An 18732-nucleotide genomic window follows, 5' to 3' on the forward strand; every position below is an offset into this window, starting at 1 on the left:
AGTGATGTTGTGTATCTGTAAAGTATGCACTCCCATGTTTCGCCACCAGGGAGCGCATCCCCTGAAGTCCCAAGGGATCCCTGCATCCCTTGAGAGCACTGTATATAAGCCGGCCCCTAAGGCCTATTCCTCACTCTGGAGTGTCTTAATAAAGACTGAGATCACTGTTACTTTAACATCCCTGTGTGCAGCCTCCTCTGTGTTCAGAACACAATACATAGATATATCAGTCTATATATAGTTCTTTGTTCATACATCTCTTGATTCATATGGCCACCGATCCAACACATTTCACTCTGTCTAACTGTCGGTAGGTATGCTCTATGTGTAACATGTACACTCACCAAAAGGAGAGCCTGCTGGTTGATGAATGTCTGCTGGGCTGCTAGTTGGGAGGAGTCGTATCTGTTTTCGGGCTGTGAGACATGAGATCTTGCGTATTGAGATGTCTGGTGCATAGACGGCATTGGAGGCACACTGGTCTGTGGCATCATCATTGCTGCAGAGAAAGGCCCATAATCAGAGATAACTATTCACTGGAAGCTCGTAAAACATAGAAAGTTACCTTGTAACACACAGTTACCTAGCACATAACATAGGACAGGGAACAGAAACAGGCCATTCAGCACCCTCGAGCCTGTTCCACTATTAAATTAGATAATGACTGATCTGCCCCTCAACTCCATTTACCTGCTTTAACTACCTTGAGATCCTTACCTATCAAAAATTTATTGACCTCAGTCTTGAAAGCTCCAATTGCATCCCAGCATCCACAGCCTTTTGGGGGAAATAATTCTAGATTTCCACTACCCTTTGTGTGAAAAAGTGCTTCCTGATAACGGCCAAGCTCTCATTTTAAGATCTTGACCCCTTGTACTTGATTCCCCATCAGAGGAAGTAGGTGTTCAATATGTACCCTATCGTATCCGTTTAAAATTTTAAACAACTCGATTAGATTAACCCTCGATTTTCTATACCTAAGGGAATACAAGCCAAGTTTATGCAACTGAAGGAGATCCTGTAGCACACAGTTTTTAAATTGAGAAAGCCCCTAATGAAGTCCATCTATACCACCAAGATTGAAAAGAGTAAAACACAAGTTGTATTGAATCAGGAAGCAGTGATTAGATGGGGCCAGGCTTCGGTTTTAAAATCCTGGTGATTGGAGGATAGAGAGTGAATGAGAGACAGAGAGAAACAGACCCAAACCGAGAGAGAGAGAAAGAGAACAGGTGAGAGCAGAACTGAGCAAGAGAATGACCCCAGGGAAAGAAATAAACAGCAGGAGAGAAAGAGAGATAGGTATACGGACAGAGATCAAGATCAAAAGAATGCAAGATAGCAGGATACTGATAATCGCTCATCAAGCAGTAAATTTAGAACTGGATAGGAACATGTCGCATTATATATCAGGGTCAGAGGGTCAATGAAATCCTACACACCAAAGAGGAGAGTCTAAATTGGGACAAAGACATGGGGCCGCAATGGTGCGAATTCAAACTGGATAGAGAAATGTGGACAGTACAGCAGCCTGGCTCCAGGGCCCAACCACACTGGGACAGAGAGCCACCCTGAGCTAGAAGGAATATGTCAAATCTCCCCCTCATTAAAGATGGAAGATTTTATTCTTCTAACCTTCCTGTACATTCCTATGATCCTATAAGAGAAGGAGATCAGGGGAGACAATGCGGTTTTGAGACAAGTAGCGACAGGGCAAGGCAAATCCAACACCGCATGCCAAATCAGGACCCCCGTAGCACTGCTGGTAACAGCTGTTGCCAGGGACCTCAACGCCAAGGCGATCGCGACATCAGTGTGTGTGCAACACTCACTGACCGTCCGATTTCCCAAATTGCTTTTAGCCACATACCCCACCGCCTGGAGTAAACTCCGACAGGGAGAGCTGGCGTGCAGCACCAGGAAGCCGGCTGCAGGGACATTATTTAAAGGGATCATCAGTAATCACTCGCACCTGTCAGGTTAGTGCAGTTTCAGTGGCTTTTTTTTAGTTTCAGCTACTGCTGCAGTTTCATTGAGTAAGTTCAAGGTTCTTTTGTATCAGGAGCCTTGTGGCAAGTACTAAGTATTCTTCAAGGATCTACGGTGGAGGGAACTTAGGCAGCAAAACAGACGGAAACATGTGCGCAGAGGGAGGAGGAAGAAGACGAGGAACAGGAGGGAGGGAGGAGGCAGCCGGACAATCAGGCTTCCGGATGAGCACTCCATGATGTGGTGTGCCATCTCCTTCCACATATTGCGGCAGACTTGTGGAGAGGGCCTCCTGCCAGTTGGTGGGTACAGGACTGCCCGCCTTCTTTCCAGCACTGAAACCAATGCCTCCAAAGCTTCATGGAAAAACCTGCGGGCTCTCACCCTGGGTGGCGATCTGCCATGAGGATTTGTTAATAAGTGCTCCTTGTCCTTCTTATGGTTGTTGAGGCAGCTGCACAGCCAACAATGCTGAGAATGAGGTGCTGCAGCATCAATTAACCTCTCCTTTAAGTAGTGAAAAAAGCCTGTGGCAATCATAAGTTGCAATTAGACTACACCCAATATTGATGCAGATTTGAGCTTAAGCTTGGGTTTTTAGACTTGATTTAAGACTCCAATCATTTTATTGAGCAGTGAGGACGAATTTTGCATGCTGTCTAGAGCATTTTTGCCTGGTGCTAATTCACCATCTTTTATCCTAACACCACCAATTCCTTGGCTATAACGAATTTCTAACCCCTTAAGGAGTTGTTCGGGTTTGAGATACTGTGAAAGAATGAGTTAGTGGCCTAGAAATATGCTGACTCCAGCCCACCCGATAGTGGACCTTGAGCTTCCTTAACATTAGACCAGCGAGCTCCAGACACCTATTGGGCATGCCCAGGTAGATCAATGGTCAAGACGAACTGAATGAATTTAGAGTGGCTGCCTCAGGTAAGCACTTAAAGGAGACGGGAAGGAGATTGAGAGGGGGTCGTCCAGGAGAGGAGGATGATCAAGAGAAGGGTGTGATTGAGAAAGGGAGGGTGGTCGATTGGGCGACCGGGATGGGGGTCAATTAGGACATGGGGTTTGATTGGAATGGGGTGTGGGGTCAATTGGGAGAGTGTGAGCAGTGGCCTATAATTTTAATGTAGACCCGGAAGGAGTACTGCTCAACCTGGATCCACATTCAGTTTAAACACATTGGCGCAAAATTGCGGAGCACCCCGTTGGGGGTGGGGGAGTGGGTGGGGTGAACCTCGCAAGGCGGGACTTCCTGCGCCTGGAGGGGAAGTCCCGTCCCACGACCTAAATTGGGGTTACCGCCCCGGAGATGAAGTGGAGTGCAATGTGAGGTGCTCCACTTCCTCTCAGAGCAGGCTTGGGGACGCAACTCTCCACGTAGCGCTAATGCATTCAATGGGACCGCCCCTTCTGTTAAAGAGGAGGGACACTGTGAGCTCTGCACGGCTCTTGATTCCCCACTAGGTCACCAGGGATGTGGCCCCCGTGAAATCAGCGGACTACGACCCGACTGTTGAGTCGGATAAAAAAATTGGCAGTGCAGCGCACATCCCCTTTAACTTGTGCCACACGAGCGGAGTGTGGCCCGGCTTGCGAACCGCGAGGCTGGCGCTGACATCATTGTCGGCAGCGTCACGGGGCGCTGTCCAATTTTCATCGCAGTGCAGAAACGGGCCACCACGGACGAAAACCAGAGGCGCTAATGGGAGGCATCTAATATGGCCAATTTCGGCGCCATAGCCTTTTGGTGGTGGTCCCTTTAAGGACTGCTGGTTAGGCTGCATGTAGACCTGATTGTCCTGAATGCAGGCAACCAGCGCCAGCTGCGTTGAGGACAACCCAATTTTGAACATGATGCCTCATACAGGCGGTTAGGCCCGTTATTTGCATATATAAAAAGACCACACCTGTATCAGGCGCAGGCCGGGGACACCTTTTTTTTTGCCTCTACCAAGATGGCAGGCAATGCACATCCTGCCTGCCATATTGGAAGCATGGCACCTATTTAGTGCCTGAATAACTGGTGCCGGGCCATCGAATTTCTAGGCCAGTGACTTGTCTTGATTCCAACACAGGGGGGGATGTAGAGAGCAGGAACAGTGTATTTGCACATTGGAAGAACAGTGGAAAGTTCAGAGGAGCACTAACCATAGTGGTAATGATAGAGTACAGGTTGTGATGGAGAGGAAGAGAAGTACCTTGTAACATACAGTTACCTGGCATTGATGGTGCCATTGGTTGCATCATAGGAACATTTTGCATCGCAGGCATCGGTTGCATTGCAGGCATCGGTTGCATCGCAGGCATCGGTTGCATCGCAGGCATGGCTGCACCCATTAAAGGCATGGTCTGATAAGCGGGTACAGTGGGCATCTGTTGCATCTGTGGCATTGCTGGAACAGCTGAACAAGAGAGAAAGAGATAGATTACCGACCGGGTGCAGCCTTCTCCATTCTTGAAATGCTCTGCATCTCCCACACACGCTAGAAGTGTGTCTTAGCTAGATAGATTCTGGGGATATCACATGCTGAACACACACAAGGAAATACCATTATATCATTGCAGATAGGTACTGTAAAACGTGCTATCCTACATGTCATGTATGTAACCTTCATGTAACTGTAACCTTCATGTAACAACACTGCATACTGCATACACCTAAGAAGTGCGCACCTTGACCACAGTGGGTGAACTTGTGGGAGACACTCCTCACCTGGTCATCCAGGTATATAAAGAGAGGTCCCATGCAGGGTCATCACTTCTTGGTCCTGTGAATAAAGGTTCGGGTCACAGAGTGACCTTGTCTGCAGAATGTGCCTCGTGTGAATTTATAGTAGTGTGTAAGGACATTACATTTGGTGACGAGAAACAGGAATCAACGACTCACGAGAATGGCCACCGGTAGCACAGAGGAACGGTACTGTGTTGGTGAGGACTGGGACGATTTCGTTGAGAGGCTCCAGCAGAGCTTTGTTACGAAGGACTGGCTGGGAGATGCAGCGGCTGACAAGCGAAGGGCGCATCTACTGACCAGCTGTGGACCTAGACATACGCGCTGATGAAAGACCTGCTTGCACCCGAGAAGCCGGCGGATAAAACCTTTGAAGAGCTCAGCAAACTAATTGGTGAGCACCTCAAACCGGCGAGCAGTATACACATGGCCCGACACCGATTCTATACACACCGACGTCGGGAAGGACAGAGCATACCGGACTTCGTTGCAGACCTTTGGCGCTTGGCCAACCTCTGTAAGTTCACAGACGCCTGCAGCGGGGAGATGTTAAGGGATTTCTTTATTGAGGGCATTGGTCATGCCGGGATTTTCAGAAAGCTAATTGAGACCAAGGACTTGACCTTGGAAGCGGCGGCGTTGATGGCTCAGAACTTCATGGCGGGGGAGGAGGAAACCAAGATAATATACGCGCGCAACTCTGCTTCCAACGTGGCAATGGATCAGGGAGTTAACATTGTAAACGCGACTCAGAACCCCGCAGGCAGGCAAGGACAATTCGACACCACCCAGGCAGCACCAGACTCTAGAGTGGGTCCTCAACAGAGACAATGGCAGGTTGAACAGACATTTACGCCATGACAGTGGACAATGCATCTTGGGATGGAGCCATTGACACCCACTAATAGAGTGCTCAAGAGTAATCAAAGAGATAATCAGAGAGGAATGTCTGGTAACAGCTCTTTTGTTCACAACTATCTCAGCTCATGCTGGAGGTGCGGGGGGCAGACATGCTGCAAAAACCTGTAGGTTTCACCAATTTATCTGTAGAAATTGTAACTTCAAGGGACATTTAGCCAGAATGTGCAGAAAGCCCGCAGCGAGGCTAATTTACAAGGCTGATGAACCAGAAGAGGGGTCTGCGAGGCAGGTTGATGTTTGGGACAAAGCAATGGACCCTGAAGTTCAGCAGGTTCATGTGGCAAACATCCACAGCTCATATACCAAAATGCCACCTATGATGATGAAAGTCCTATTAAACGGCATCTCAGTACGCATGGAGCTGGACACAGAGGCCAGCCAGTCACTTATGAGTGTCCAACAATTCGAGAAACTATGGCCACTCAGAGCTAGCAGACCCAAACTAGAAGCATTGACACGCAATTACGGACGTACACCAAAGAGATCATCCCAGTGCAAGGTAGTGCAATGTTGGTGGTCACACGTAATGGATCAGAGAACCGGCTGCCACTCTAGATTGTCCCGGGAAATGGTCCCGCGCTTTTGGTGGGGAGCTGGCTAGCCGAGATGAACTGGAAATGGGGGGATGTGCACGCCATTTCATCTGTGGAGCGAAGTTCATGCTCACAGGTCCTACAGAAATTTGAGTCACTATTTCAACCTGATGTCGGGACATTCAAAGGTACCAAAGCAGTGATACGCATCAGCCCGGACGCCAGACCAGTGCACCACAAAGCCAGAGCTGTGCCGTATGTGATACGGGAGAAAATTGAGAGTGAGTTGGACAGGTTGCTAAGAGAGGGCATAATCACGCCCGTTGAGTTCAGTGACTGGGCAAGCCCCATCGTCCCTGTCCTAAAAACGGATGGCTCGGTCAGGATCTGTGGCGACTACAAAGCCACTATCAACCGAGTGTCACTACAAGACCAATACCCGCTTCCGAGAGCGGACGATTTGTTTGCCATGCTGGCAGGCGGCAAGCTGTTCACCAAGTTGGACCTCACTTCAGCCTACATGACCCAGGAACTGGCTGAAGAATCCAAGCTACTGGCCATCATCACCACGCACATGGGGCTGTTTGTCTACAACAGATGTCCGTTTGGCATTCGATCAGCGGCCGCTATCTTTCAAAGGAACATGGAAAGCCTGCTCAAATCCATCCCATGAACAATCGTATTTCAGGACGACATCCTTATCACGGGTCAAGGCACCGAGGAACACCTCCACAGCCTGGAGGAGGTGCTACGCCGACTGGACCGGGTAGGCCTGCGACTAAAGAAGTCCAAGTGTGTGTTTTTGGCCCCAGAGGTTGAGTTTTTGGGCAGGAGGGTTGCCGCCGACGGGATCCGGCCCACTGAATCCAAAACGGAGGCGATTCGTCGTGCGCCCAGGCCCGGCAACACATTGCGTTCATTTCTGGGACACTTGAACTATTTCGGGAACTTTCTGCCGAACTTAAGCACATTGTTGGAGCCGCTACACGTGCTCCTATGTAAGGGTTGCGATTAGTTTTGGAGGGACTGTCAGGAATGGGCTTTTGATTGGGCACGGAACCTGCTTTGTTCTAATAAGCTGTTGACCCTGTACAATCCCTGTAAGAAATTGGTTTTGACATGTGATGCATCATCCTATGGGGTTGGGTGCGTGTTGCAGCAGAGTAATGATGAGGGCTAACTCCAACCTGTGGCTTATGCCTCCAGGTCGCTCTCCCAAGCAGAAAGGGGGTATGGGATGGTTGAAAAGGAAGCACGCGCATGTGTCTACGGGGTGAAAAAGATGCACCAGTACCTTTTTGGCAGAAGGTTCGAGTTAGAAACGGACCACAAGCCGTTAACATCCCTGTTGTCAGACAGCAAAGCTGTCAATGCCAATGCGTCAGCTCGCATACAGCGATGGGCTCTCACGCTGGCTGCGTATGACTACACCATACGGCACCGGCCAGGCACCGAAAATTGCGCTGACGCGCTCAGCAGGCTTCCACTGGCCACCACTGAGGGGGCAGTGGAGCAAAGCGCTGAGGTGGTCATGGCCGTTGATGCCTTTGACAGTGCAGGCTCCCCCATCACAGCGTGCCAGATCAAAATCTGGACCAACAGAGATCCCCTCCTATCCTTGATTAAGACATGTGTCCTGACTGGGGATTGGGCGCCCGCACACGGAGCATGCCCCGAGGAGGTCAGACCGTTTCACAGACGGATGGATGAGCTCTCCATCCTACTATGGGGCCACCGGGAAGTCATGCCCCAGAAGGGAAGGGAAGCATTCATCAGGGAACTCCACAGCGAGCACCCAGGCATCGTGCTAATGAAGGCCATTGCCCGGTCACATGTATGATGGCCGGGAATTGACTCAGACCTGGAACACTGTGTTCGCAGGTGCATGACGTGTGTCCAGCTGGGCAATGCCCCCAGGGAGCCCCCACTCAGCCCGTGGCTACGCGTAGACTACGCGGGCCCATTCATGGGAAAAATGTTCCTCATTGTTGTTGATGCGTACTCGAAATGGATCGAGTGCATCATATTGAATTCGTGCACGACATCCACCACTGTGGAGAGTCTGCGTGCGCTCTTTGCGACCCACGGCTTGCCGGACATCCTGGGTTAGCGACAACGGCCCGTTCACTAGCTATGAATTCCGGGAGTTCATGCCGGGTAATGGCAACAAACATGTCAGGACAGCACCGTTCAAGCCGGCTTCCAATGGCCAGGCGGAACATGCGGTCCAAATCATAAAACAGGGCATGCTCCGGATTCAAGGAGCCTCCCTTCAATGCCGCCTATCGCGCCTCCTGTTGGCCTATAGGTCCCGACCGCATTCGCTCACGGGAGTCCCACCCGCGGAACTACTCATGAAACGTACACTTAAAACTCGGCAGTCCCTCATTCATCCAGTCTTGTCAGACATTGTTGAGGGCAAGCGCCAGTCCCAAAATGAGTGCCTTGACCGTAACTCAAAGGGGAGATGTATAGAAATCGATGACCCTGTATTTGTTCTTAATCACGCTTTGTGGCCCAAGTGGCTTGAGTGTACTGTAATTGGTAAAGAGGGGAATAGGGTCATCGTGGTCAGACTTAACAATGGACAGATATGCCGCAAGCGTCTGGACCAAGTAAAAAAAAAAGGTTCAGCATGGACACTGAGAAACCTGAGGAAGATCATGAGATGCTGCCCACACCACCACCAGTGAACGAGCAACAAGAACATTCAGCAGCATGCACAGTCCCAGGTGACAGAGACGCATGCCAAGGCTCAACAACCAGAGCCCCAACTGCGGCGCTCCATGAGACCTGACCTTGCCCCATTCTCGCCTGACGAGCGAGGTTAAAATTCATATTCAGATCGCATCATTTCAAGCCTTTTATAGACAGAGATGCCAGCTGGGGTTGAAAGGACTTCCGCACAATGTAAGAAATACATTCTTTATTTGAGAAATATATTCCTCCAAAATCTATAAACTCTAGTAAGCCTTTATTGTTGGGGATTTATATAAGCTTAGTTGATTGATAGCCTCACAAACATTTAGAACCACTAATAAGCTTATCTCAATTTAATATTTCAGATTCTGTAATCACAGGAATCTCTGTGGATTATAATATATCATCCTCAGCACTGTGTTCTAAACACACCAAGTGAAACAGAAATCATTGAATCATTCTTCAAGCTCTCTATCTGATCGTCAACATCTTGGTCAGAGCAAAGAAGATTTAACCTTTTCCAGTCTTGATTCCTCTCTCCTGTCGATCCATTTGGCCCAAGGTTAAAGTGTGCCTCGTTAATTATGATCTCAGAGAAAGTATCTAACCTTTGCTGCAAAGATAAAGCAATTCGAGTCTACCTCAGAATCACTAGTGAAAGAAAGCCCTTCTCAAAACACCAGAACAGTCACCGTTGCATCAGTTCATTCTGACCTAAAGTCAAATTGAAACTAACTGACCTGTTAATACACCCTCCCATCCCAAAATAGTACTCCTGGAGAATGCAGGGACATGTGGATAGGATCATGGTATGTGGCAGATGCAAAACATTTGAAGATAGGTAATTTATCGTTCGTATTCATTCTGCATCTCCCAACACTACAAGCATATCAAGTAGATTTTATAGTAACTTTCAAAAGGGAATTAGATATATACTTGAAAAAGAAACATTTTCAGGGCTGTGGGGAAAGAGCAGGGGAGTGGGACTAATTGGATAGCTCTTTCAAAGATCCGGTACAGGTACAATGGGCCGGATGGCCTCCTCTAACGGCATAGACCTGAAACTAGCAATCTGTCTATCTCAGCTGGCTCTGCTACTCCAATGTTTGAGTCCTGCAGGTGATCCAATCGCTGTGCGCTAGTGAAATGAAGAGAATGACCTTTTATATTAACCCAGAGGACAATGCTGCAACCACAGTGCAGCAACTTTGCAGGTACATCACATGAACTTGAAACAAATTTGACAGTTGTGTTTAGGAAGCAAGTATTTTATACAATCACAACATTGTGAATGGTCCATTGCATTTTGCACAATATTTAAAATTTTGGCTAATATTGATCCGACTATCGGGGCAATTGGTTTGTTTTAATGCAGGTAATGTGTTGCATGGGTCAGTGACCTTACAATCCCAGCTAAGCTGTTCTGAGTCTAAAATTCCAATTTGTATGTTCATCCCTTGCATGCTTCTGAGTGTAAATGTACTTGCGGTAAGGGTATATAGTCCCCACCACTTACACAGTTCACGTTTATCAGAGACAGTCGTCTATATTGGGCGAAAGGCGCTAAACCAGTTGCCATTTCTATTTAAGTCAATTACAAAGGCATTGATTATGAGACATTAAGTACACCGACTATTTCGGGTAATTCAGCAGTGGCACTGCAATATTAAATGTCTGCGATGGTGCATGTAACCTATTGTCAACTCTGTCTCAGAATAAATTGCAGGTTTAAATTCCAGGAAAGTGATTGAAGTTGCCAAAGTCTCCACTTCCTTCGGTAGTTGTTCACAGCTAACGGAGACTTCAATCAGCTGATTTTACCGTCCGCTGCATATAACGGGCAAATCGCCTACATGCTCTCCACATGCGGTGGGGACAGTGATGGGTTTGTGATCTAGTGTTAATGGAGTGAGTGGTAACTTTTGCCCATGCTGCTAAACTTGTCGATGGGAGTAAATATTTCAAAAAAAATCGAGGCTGACACTCCAGTGCTGCACTGTCAGAGGTGCTGTCTTTCAGATGAAACGTTCAACAGAGGTCCCATCTGCTCTCACAAGTGGACATAAAAGGTTCCATGGCACTATTTTGAAGAAGGGCAGGGGAGTTATCCCTGATGTCCCTCAATTTATCCATTATCACATTGCTGTTTGTGGGAGCTTGCTGTGCAGAAATTGGCTGCCGTATTTCCCACATTCCAACAGTGATTACACTCCAAAAGTGCTTCACTGGCTGTAAAACGCATTAAGACATCCGGTGGGCGTGAAAGGCGCTATATAAATCCAAGTCTTTCTTAATATTAGTTATCAAGGTAACCCTTTTTTATTTGCTTAAGCAGCAGTTAACAGGCAAAATTACTTATTTCACTTTTATATCATGTCAATTTCAACCATTTGAAGCTGGTGTTAAAGTTCCAGAGGGGGCGAGCAAGTTTCAGCGACATTAGCAATGTCTCTCAGCGAACTCTGCAGCATGGGGAACACATCAAGTCTGTCGCTGCAAATTATTTTGGTGGAGGAGGGGCAGCAACAGCAGGAGACAGGGCCTGGCGGGTTCAACGTTACTGGAGATGAATTTGCGGCACTCACTCCCCAGTGTAGATGACATCAGAAAGAAATGGCAGGAGTAATGTTCTGAGTGTACCCATCATTTCTGATATATGATCGTGGTGGGTGAGGCTCCCCAATCATCAACATTTACTCAGAAACTCTCCCTCAGCATTGAAGGAGGCCTCAGGAATCAGATGTGCAGGCAGAGGTTAACATTTAAACAGCACTCTGAGTGGCAGTGAAAGTACCAAACTTCGGCATCACTGGGGGCATTTAGACAACCCCCAAAGACATCAGGACCAGCAGTAAGCAGTTCAGCTTTGTATTGTGTTCCTAACACAGATGAGGCTGCACACAGGGAGGTTAAAGTAACAGTGACCTCAGTCTTCAATAAGACATTCCAGAGTGAGAAACAGGCCTTAGGGGCCGGCTTATATACAGTGCTCCCAAGGGATGCTGGGATCCCTTGGGACTTCAGGGGATGAGCTCTCTGGTGGTGGAACATGGGAGTGCATGCTTTACAGATACACAACATCACTTCCCCCCCCCCAAAGTCAAAGTGAAAACTATTTACAAGGTGAGGCGGTCGGGAGCCTTTCTTTCCCTGGTGGACCGCCTCGTTACAAATGTCTGTTCTGGTGTGTTGGCTGTGCCCTCGCTGGGCTGGCGTGTTGTTGGCCCTGCAGGGCTGCTGGGTGAGCCGGGCCCTTGCTGGGCTGTTGAGTGTGATGGGTTCGATTTCCTGGTCAGGCATGGTGTCGTTGATCCTTTGGGTGTGTGTTGTGGGCTCGAAAAAGGTGGTGTCTGCTGTGGGTTGTTCAGGGCAGTCTGTGAACCGCAGCCTCATTTGGTCCAGGTGCTTTCTGCAAATTTGTCTAGTTTGACTACAAACACCCTACTCCTTTCTTTAGCTATCACCGTGCCCGCGATCCACTTGGGACCATGTCCATAGTTTAGCACATACACAGGGTCATTCAGATCAATTTCCCGTGACACAGTGGCGCGACCATCGTTTACATTTTGTTGCTGCCGCCTGCTCTCTACCTGATCATGCAGGTTGGGCTGACCAGTGAGAGTCTGGTTTTAAGTGTCCTTTTCATGAGTGGCTCAGCCGGGGGCACCCCTGTGAGTGAGTGGGGTCTCGTGCGGTAGCTGAGCAGTACTCGGGACAGGCGGGTTTGGAGTGAGCCTTCTGTGACTCGTTTAAGGCTCTGTTTGATGGTTTGTACTGCCCGCTCTGCCTGCCCATTGGAGGCTGGTTTAAACGGGGCCGAGGTGACATGTTTGATCCCATTGCAGGTCATGAATTCTTTAAATTCGGCACTGGTGAAACATGGCCCGTTGTCACTGACCAGTATGTCAGGCAGGCCGTGGGTGGTAAACATGGCCCTCAGGCTTTCAATGGTGGCGGTGGCGGTGCGTCCCGACATTATTTCACGTTCATTCCATTTTGAAAAAGCATCCACCACCACCAGGAACATTTTACCGAGAAACGGGCCCGCATAGTGGACATGGATCCTCGACCATGGTCTGGAGGGCCAGGACCACAAACTTAGTGGTGCCTCTCTCGGCGCGTTGCTCAACTGAGCACATACGCTGCATTTCCGCACTCGGGACTCTAAGTCAGAGTCGATATTGGGCCACCACATGTGGGGTCTGGCTATCGCTTTCATCATTACTATACCCGGGTGTGTGCTGTGGAGATCCAAGATGAACGTCTCCCTGCCCTATTTTGGTAGCATTACGCGGTTACCCCACGACAGGCAGTCTGCCTGAATGGACAGTTCATCCTTTCGCCGCTGGAACGGCTTGGATTGGCTCTTGCATTTCAATGGGGATGATGGCCCAGCTCCCATGTAGTACATAGTATTTTACAAGGGACAGCAGAGGATCTTGGCTGGTCCAAGTCCTGATCTGGCGGGCCGTGACAGGTGATTTATCATTTCCAAATGCTTCCATGACCATCAACAAGTCTGCGGGCTGCGTCATCATCAACAAGTTTGCAGGCTGCGCCATTTCCACCCCCATGGTGGGCAATGGTAGCCGACTGAGAGCATCCGCACAGTTCTCAGTGCCTGGCCTGTGGCGGATGGTATAGTTATCCTTTGTATGCGGGCTGAGGCATTAGTATTTATCCCCTTGTTTTCAGCAAACAGGGATGTGAGGGGCTTGTGATCGGTTTCCAGCTCAAATTTGAGGCCAAACAGGTACTGATGCATTTTCTTTACCCCGAACACACACGCTAATGTCTCTTTTTCAATCATGCTGTCGGCCCTCTCGGCCTTAGACAAGCTCCTGGAAGCATAGGTGACATGTTGCAACTTCCCCGCAACGTTAGCTTGTTGTAATACACACCCGACTCCGTACGACGACGCGTCACATGCTAGCACAAGTCTTTTACACGGGTTATACAATACAAGCAGCTTGTTGGAGCATAAAATGTTTCTGGCTTTCTCAAAAGCAATTTCTTGTTTTTTTCCCCATACCCTCACCTTTGCACAATAACACATGTAGGGGCTCTAAAAGGGTGCTTAACCCCGGCAGGAAGTTAGCAAATAGTTGAGGAGTCCCAGGAACGACCGCAGCTCCGTGATGTTCTGTGGCCTGGGCGCGTTCTTGATAGCTTCTGTCTTGACGTCTGTGGGCCGAATGCCGTCCGCCGCGATCTTTCTCCCCCAAACTCCACTTCTGTTGCCATGAAGACGCATTTCGACCTCTTCAGCCGCAGCTCTACGCGAACCAGTCGCTGGAGGACCTCCTCCAGGTTTTGTAGGTGCTCGGCGGTGTCCTGACCCGTGACCGATATGTCGTCCTGAAAGACCACCATGTGTGGTACCCACTTGAGTAGGCTCTCCATGTTTCTCTGGAAGATCGCTGCAACAGACCGAATTCCAAACGGGCATTTGTTGTAGATGAACAGTCCCTTGTGCGTGTTGATGCAGGTGAGGCCCTTCGAAGACTCCTCCAGCTCCTGCGTCATGTAGACCGAAGTCAGGTTGAGCTTGGTGAACATCTTGCCTCCTGCCAGCGTCGCAAATAGGTCATCTGCCTTAGCTAATGGGTATTGGTCCTGTAGCAAGAAACGATTAATAGTTACTTTATAATCGGCACAAATCCTGACCGTGCCATCACTTTTGAGTACTGGAACAATCGGGCTGGCCCACTCGCTGAATTCCACTGGGGAGATGATGCCCTCGCGTTGCAGCCTGTCCAGCTCGATTTCCAATCTCTCCCTCATCATGTGAGGTACCGCTCGCGCCTTGTGGTGAATGGGACCAAGTGGATCCGCACCTTCGCCCCGGAAAAGTTTCCAATGCCTGGCTCAAAAAGGGAATGAAATTTGTTAAGAACCTGGGTACATGAGGCCTCATCGACATGTGATAGCGCTCGGATGTCATCCCAGTTCCAGCGGGTTTTGCCCAGCCAGCTCCTTCCAAGCAGTCTGGGGCCATCGCCCGGGACAATCCAGAGTGGCAGTTCGTGCACCGTGCCCTCGTAGGTGACCTTGACCATGGCGCTACCCAAGACAGTGATAAGCTCTTTGGTGTACGTTCTCAGTTTCGTGTGGATGGGGCTCAGGGCTGGTCTGAATGTCTTGTTGCACCACAGTCTCTCAAACATTTTTTACTCATGATGGATTGGCTTGCGCCAGTGCCCAGTTCCATGGCTACGGGTAAGACATTCAATTTACGTTTAGCATTATAGGTGGACATTTCATCGAAAATGTGTGCACCCCGTGTGCTTCAACATCTGCCTCCTCTCGCTGAGGCTCGAAATGGCTTTGATCCACCATGGGCCAATCTTCCTCTGCCACATGGTGGTTAGCAGGTTTTGCAGGTGCCCCATTGTTCCACAGCTCTTGTAAACATACCCTTTGAAGTGGCATGAATAGGCTGAATGAAAGCCTCCACAATGCCAACAAGATGTGAATTGCCTTGCATTCATTCTTTGTTGCGGACTCTGAGTCATCTGGATCACCTGAGGCCTGCTGGCAGTTGCAGACCCGTGGGTTTTTCCCAGTACATTTCTGCTCGCAAACACAGTTCCAGTTAAGTTATGAACATTGGTAACACTTGTGCGCTGAGAGATTTGTTTGGTGTTATCACTGGTGGACATAAACGCCTGTGCTATCGCAATGGCCTTACTGAGGGTCGGTGTCTCTACAGTCAAAAGTTTTCGTAGGATGCCCAGTACAAAAAAGTCTCTGAGCACTTGCTCCAGGTAGCCATCAAACTCACATTGTCTTGCAAGTCGCCTTAGCTCGACGACGTAGCTCACCACTTCCTGACCTTCAGATCGCTGGCAGGTGTAGAACCGATACCTTGCCATCAGCACGCTCTCCCTCGGGCTAAGATGCTCCCGAACCAGTGTACACAGCTCCTCATACGACTTATCTGTGGGTTTCACCGGAGCCAGAAGATTCTTCATGAGGCTGTAGGTCAGTGCCCCGCAGACCGTGAGGAGGACCGCTCTCCTTTTTGCAGCGCTTCCTTCTCCGTCCAGCTCGTTGGTTACAAAGTACTGGTCTAGCCGTTCGACATAGGCTTTCCAGTCCTCACCCTCTGAGAACTTCTCCAGGATGCCCACAGTTTGCTGCATCTTTGCGTTGGATTCGTATTCTCGTCACCAGTTATTATGTTTCTAACACAGATGAGGCTGCACACAGGTTAAAGTAACAGTGACCTCAGTCTTTAATAAGACACTCCAGAGTGAGGAACGGGCCTTAGGGGCCAGCTTCTATACAGTGCTCCCAAGGGATGCTGGGATCCCTTTACAGATACACAACACTTTGTATCACATGCCTTCTTTTTCCACATATCTGCATAAATATTCAACAGTGACACACAGCACCTGGGGCAGAGCCAATTGTGTTAATGCCTCAATTTTTAAATTCTCGTACTTGTTTTCAAATCCCTCCATAGCCTCCTCCCTCCAGCCCTACACCCCACCAAGATCTCTGCCTTCCTCCAATTCTGGCCTCTTATGTATCTCCAACTGTTTTCGCTCCATCATTGGCGGCCATGCCTTCAGCTGCCTGGGCCCTAAGCTCTGGAATTCCACCCCCCCCGCCCCCCAAACGCTGGCTGCACTCCCAACAATGATTTAAAGCAAATAATTCACACAGAAATAGGGGACACACTGAGTGAAATGAACTGAGTATCAGACACTGTACATACCCATCGAGTAGTTGGGGACCATCGGCATACCTGTGCACAAAGAAAATCAATTAGTAGCTACTGGAGAGCGAGCAGCTCACATACAGGGTTTAAACGACACAGCTCACACTTCACATTCACACTCACACTCATCCCATTCCCCAGCTCACACACAGTCATGTTCAAAGCACCACAACCCACTTAAACCAGACACTACGGGCTGGATTTTACCAACCTCGGCGGGTCCGTGGTGGCCAACATCACTGGTGGGCCCCGGCCTCACTGTCCAAAATGATTTCCCCCTGATTGAACTTGTTAAGCCCGCCCAGCATGTTTGCCAGCCAATTAAAGGAAGTGGGTCTGATTATGTCATTTGATGACATGTCATCAGCCGGTTTCCTTGTGCTGTCAGTGTTGTACAGCATTGAGGCACTGCAAACACTGTACAAAGGTGCACAGCTGCACCCAGGCTCTCCCATGACTCCCTCTATATGGTTATGAAGGGAATCACAGCACGCAGGGAGTTTCCAATGGGTGGCAGAGACCTCCCCAGGAGACCAACGCAGCCTGGTTGCACATTGCACAGGAGGGCACAAGCAGGGATGTCATCAGGAGGACCAGGCTGCAGTGGCGCAAATCTTTCAATGATTACAGTAGATAACGAAACGTTACTGCAAAGCCACACTGAACCTCATCCTGCTGTGCCACTCATCACATTCTCCTCACTCTGCCATTCCTACCCTACTCCTGCACATCCTTACTCACACCAACTTACCTTGCACCTCCACCCATCCCTCTCTATCTACATACCACTTCCCCATCTCACTAGCCACCCCTCTAACTCATCCTCATTCTAGTCCAATCATACCAACTAACAACACACAATTGTATGCACTTGGGTTTTCTATGCAATGTTCATATAAAATTTATGTGAATGTGGTGTCAAACATTGAAATCTTTATTTTCAATACTTTGTATTCTTGGACAGATTTGCGTGCATCTTTGGAAGTGTCTTCGTAAGTTGTAGTGAATGGTGAGACATAATGGTACCCCCCGCAATGGTAATGAGTGTGAAAGGAATGGCTTGGGCATTGTAGGGTGCTTTATGGTATTAGTATGGGGTGGTGCCAACCACATGTGGCAGCCAGGAAGTACAGCCATCCCTAGCCTCTCAGGCAGCATTGTGGTCGGGTGCTGATGCCCTGTGTCCTGTGCAACATCAGTTGATTGTAGAGAAGGTTGGTGTTGTTGTTGGTGCTGCTGGTGTGCCTAGTGCTGCTTGTGTTGGGGCTGATCGTGGTGAGATTTTGAGGACCAAGGTGAGATTGTTTCAAGGGCGCGATACTGATGTAATAGATGGCAGGTGAACTTGAGATGACAGAAGCAATCTGTCAATGGTGAGAGCGGTTGGTCCAATGAGGTGACACTGGAGAGAGAGTTTGCTCCAAATATTTGCAACCTGCTTAAAGCTCAATCTGTCTTCTACATGCAGTGAGCAACAGCTTCTGAGTTTGGAAAGTGAACAAGTGTGATACGGAAGCTTTTATAACACATTTCCAGCTGTCAAGTAATGAGATGATTCCATTGCCATTCAACTCCTGAACCAGTGCATATCCCACTGACCTGCCGTCATGTATGCGCCAGCCTGTGATGGGCCTATTCCTCCTCCTCCTTTCATCCGCCTGTTTAGATCCCTTGATCTCTCCAGTTCCTGCAAAATGTATCGGAAAAATCCAGTCAAAACCCGATAGCTTGGACAGTCACTGGCACATTCATCGTGTGTTGCAACCTCACCCACTCACTCTTCCATTTACATGCACTCCACACACTCACCCACACACTCAGTCTTCCACTCACACCCACCCACTCACTCACCCACACTCACTCTACCACTCACGCCCACCCCACACACTCACTCACACACTCACCCCACACATTCACTCACACGCTCACACTTTCCCCACACGCTCACACTCTCCCCACACACTCACACTCTCCCCACATGCTCACACTCTCCCAACACGCTTACACTTTCCCTACATGTTCACACTCTCCCCACACACTCATACTCTCCCCACACACTTTCCCCACTCACTCACACCCTCCCAACACACTCACACTTTCCCTACACGTTCACACTCTCCCCA

At 49.1% G+C, this 18732-nt stretch overlaps 1 protein-coding gene across 1 annotated transcript in view; it reads right to left on the reverse strand.

Annotated features, from left to right (window-relative positions):
• The window catches only part of myo15b (myosin XVB), a 480192-nt gene that overhangs the window by 156959 nt on the left and 304501 nt on the right, over positions 1-18732 (reverse strand). The window contains exons 37-40 of the mRNA XM_070856827.1: positions 18209-18296; positions 16607-16636; positions 4215-4400; positions 345-499 (exon numbers count right to left, since the gene is read on the reverse strand). Coding sequence (XP_070712928.1) covers positions 345-499; positions 4215-4400; positions 16607-16636; positions 18209-18296 — 459 coding nt within the window. The remainder of the gene's footprint in view (positions 1-344; positions 500-4214; positions 4401-16606; positions 16637-18208; positions 18297-18732) is intronic.

Source organism: Pristiophorus japonicus, chromosome 16, assembly GCF_044704955.1.
Source record: "Pristiophorus japonicus isolate sPriJap1 chromosome 16, sPriJap1.hap1, whole genome shotgun sequence".
NCBI lineage: Eukaryota > Metazoa > Chordata > Chondrichthyes > Pristiophoridae > Pristiophorus > Pristiophorus japonicus.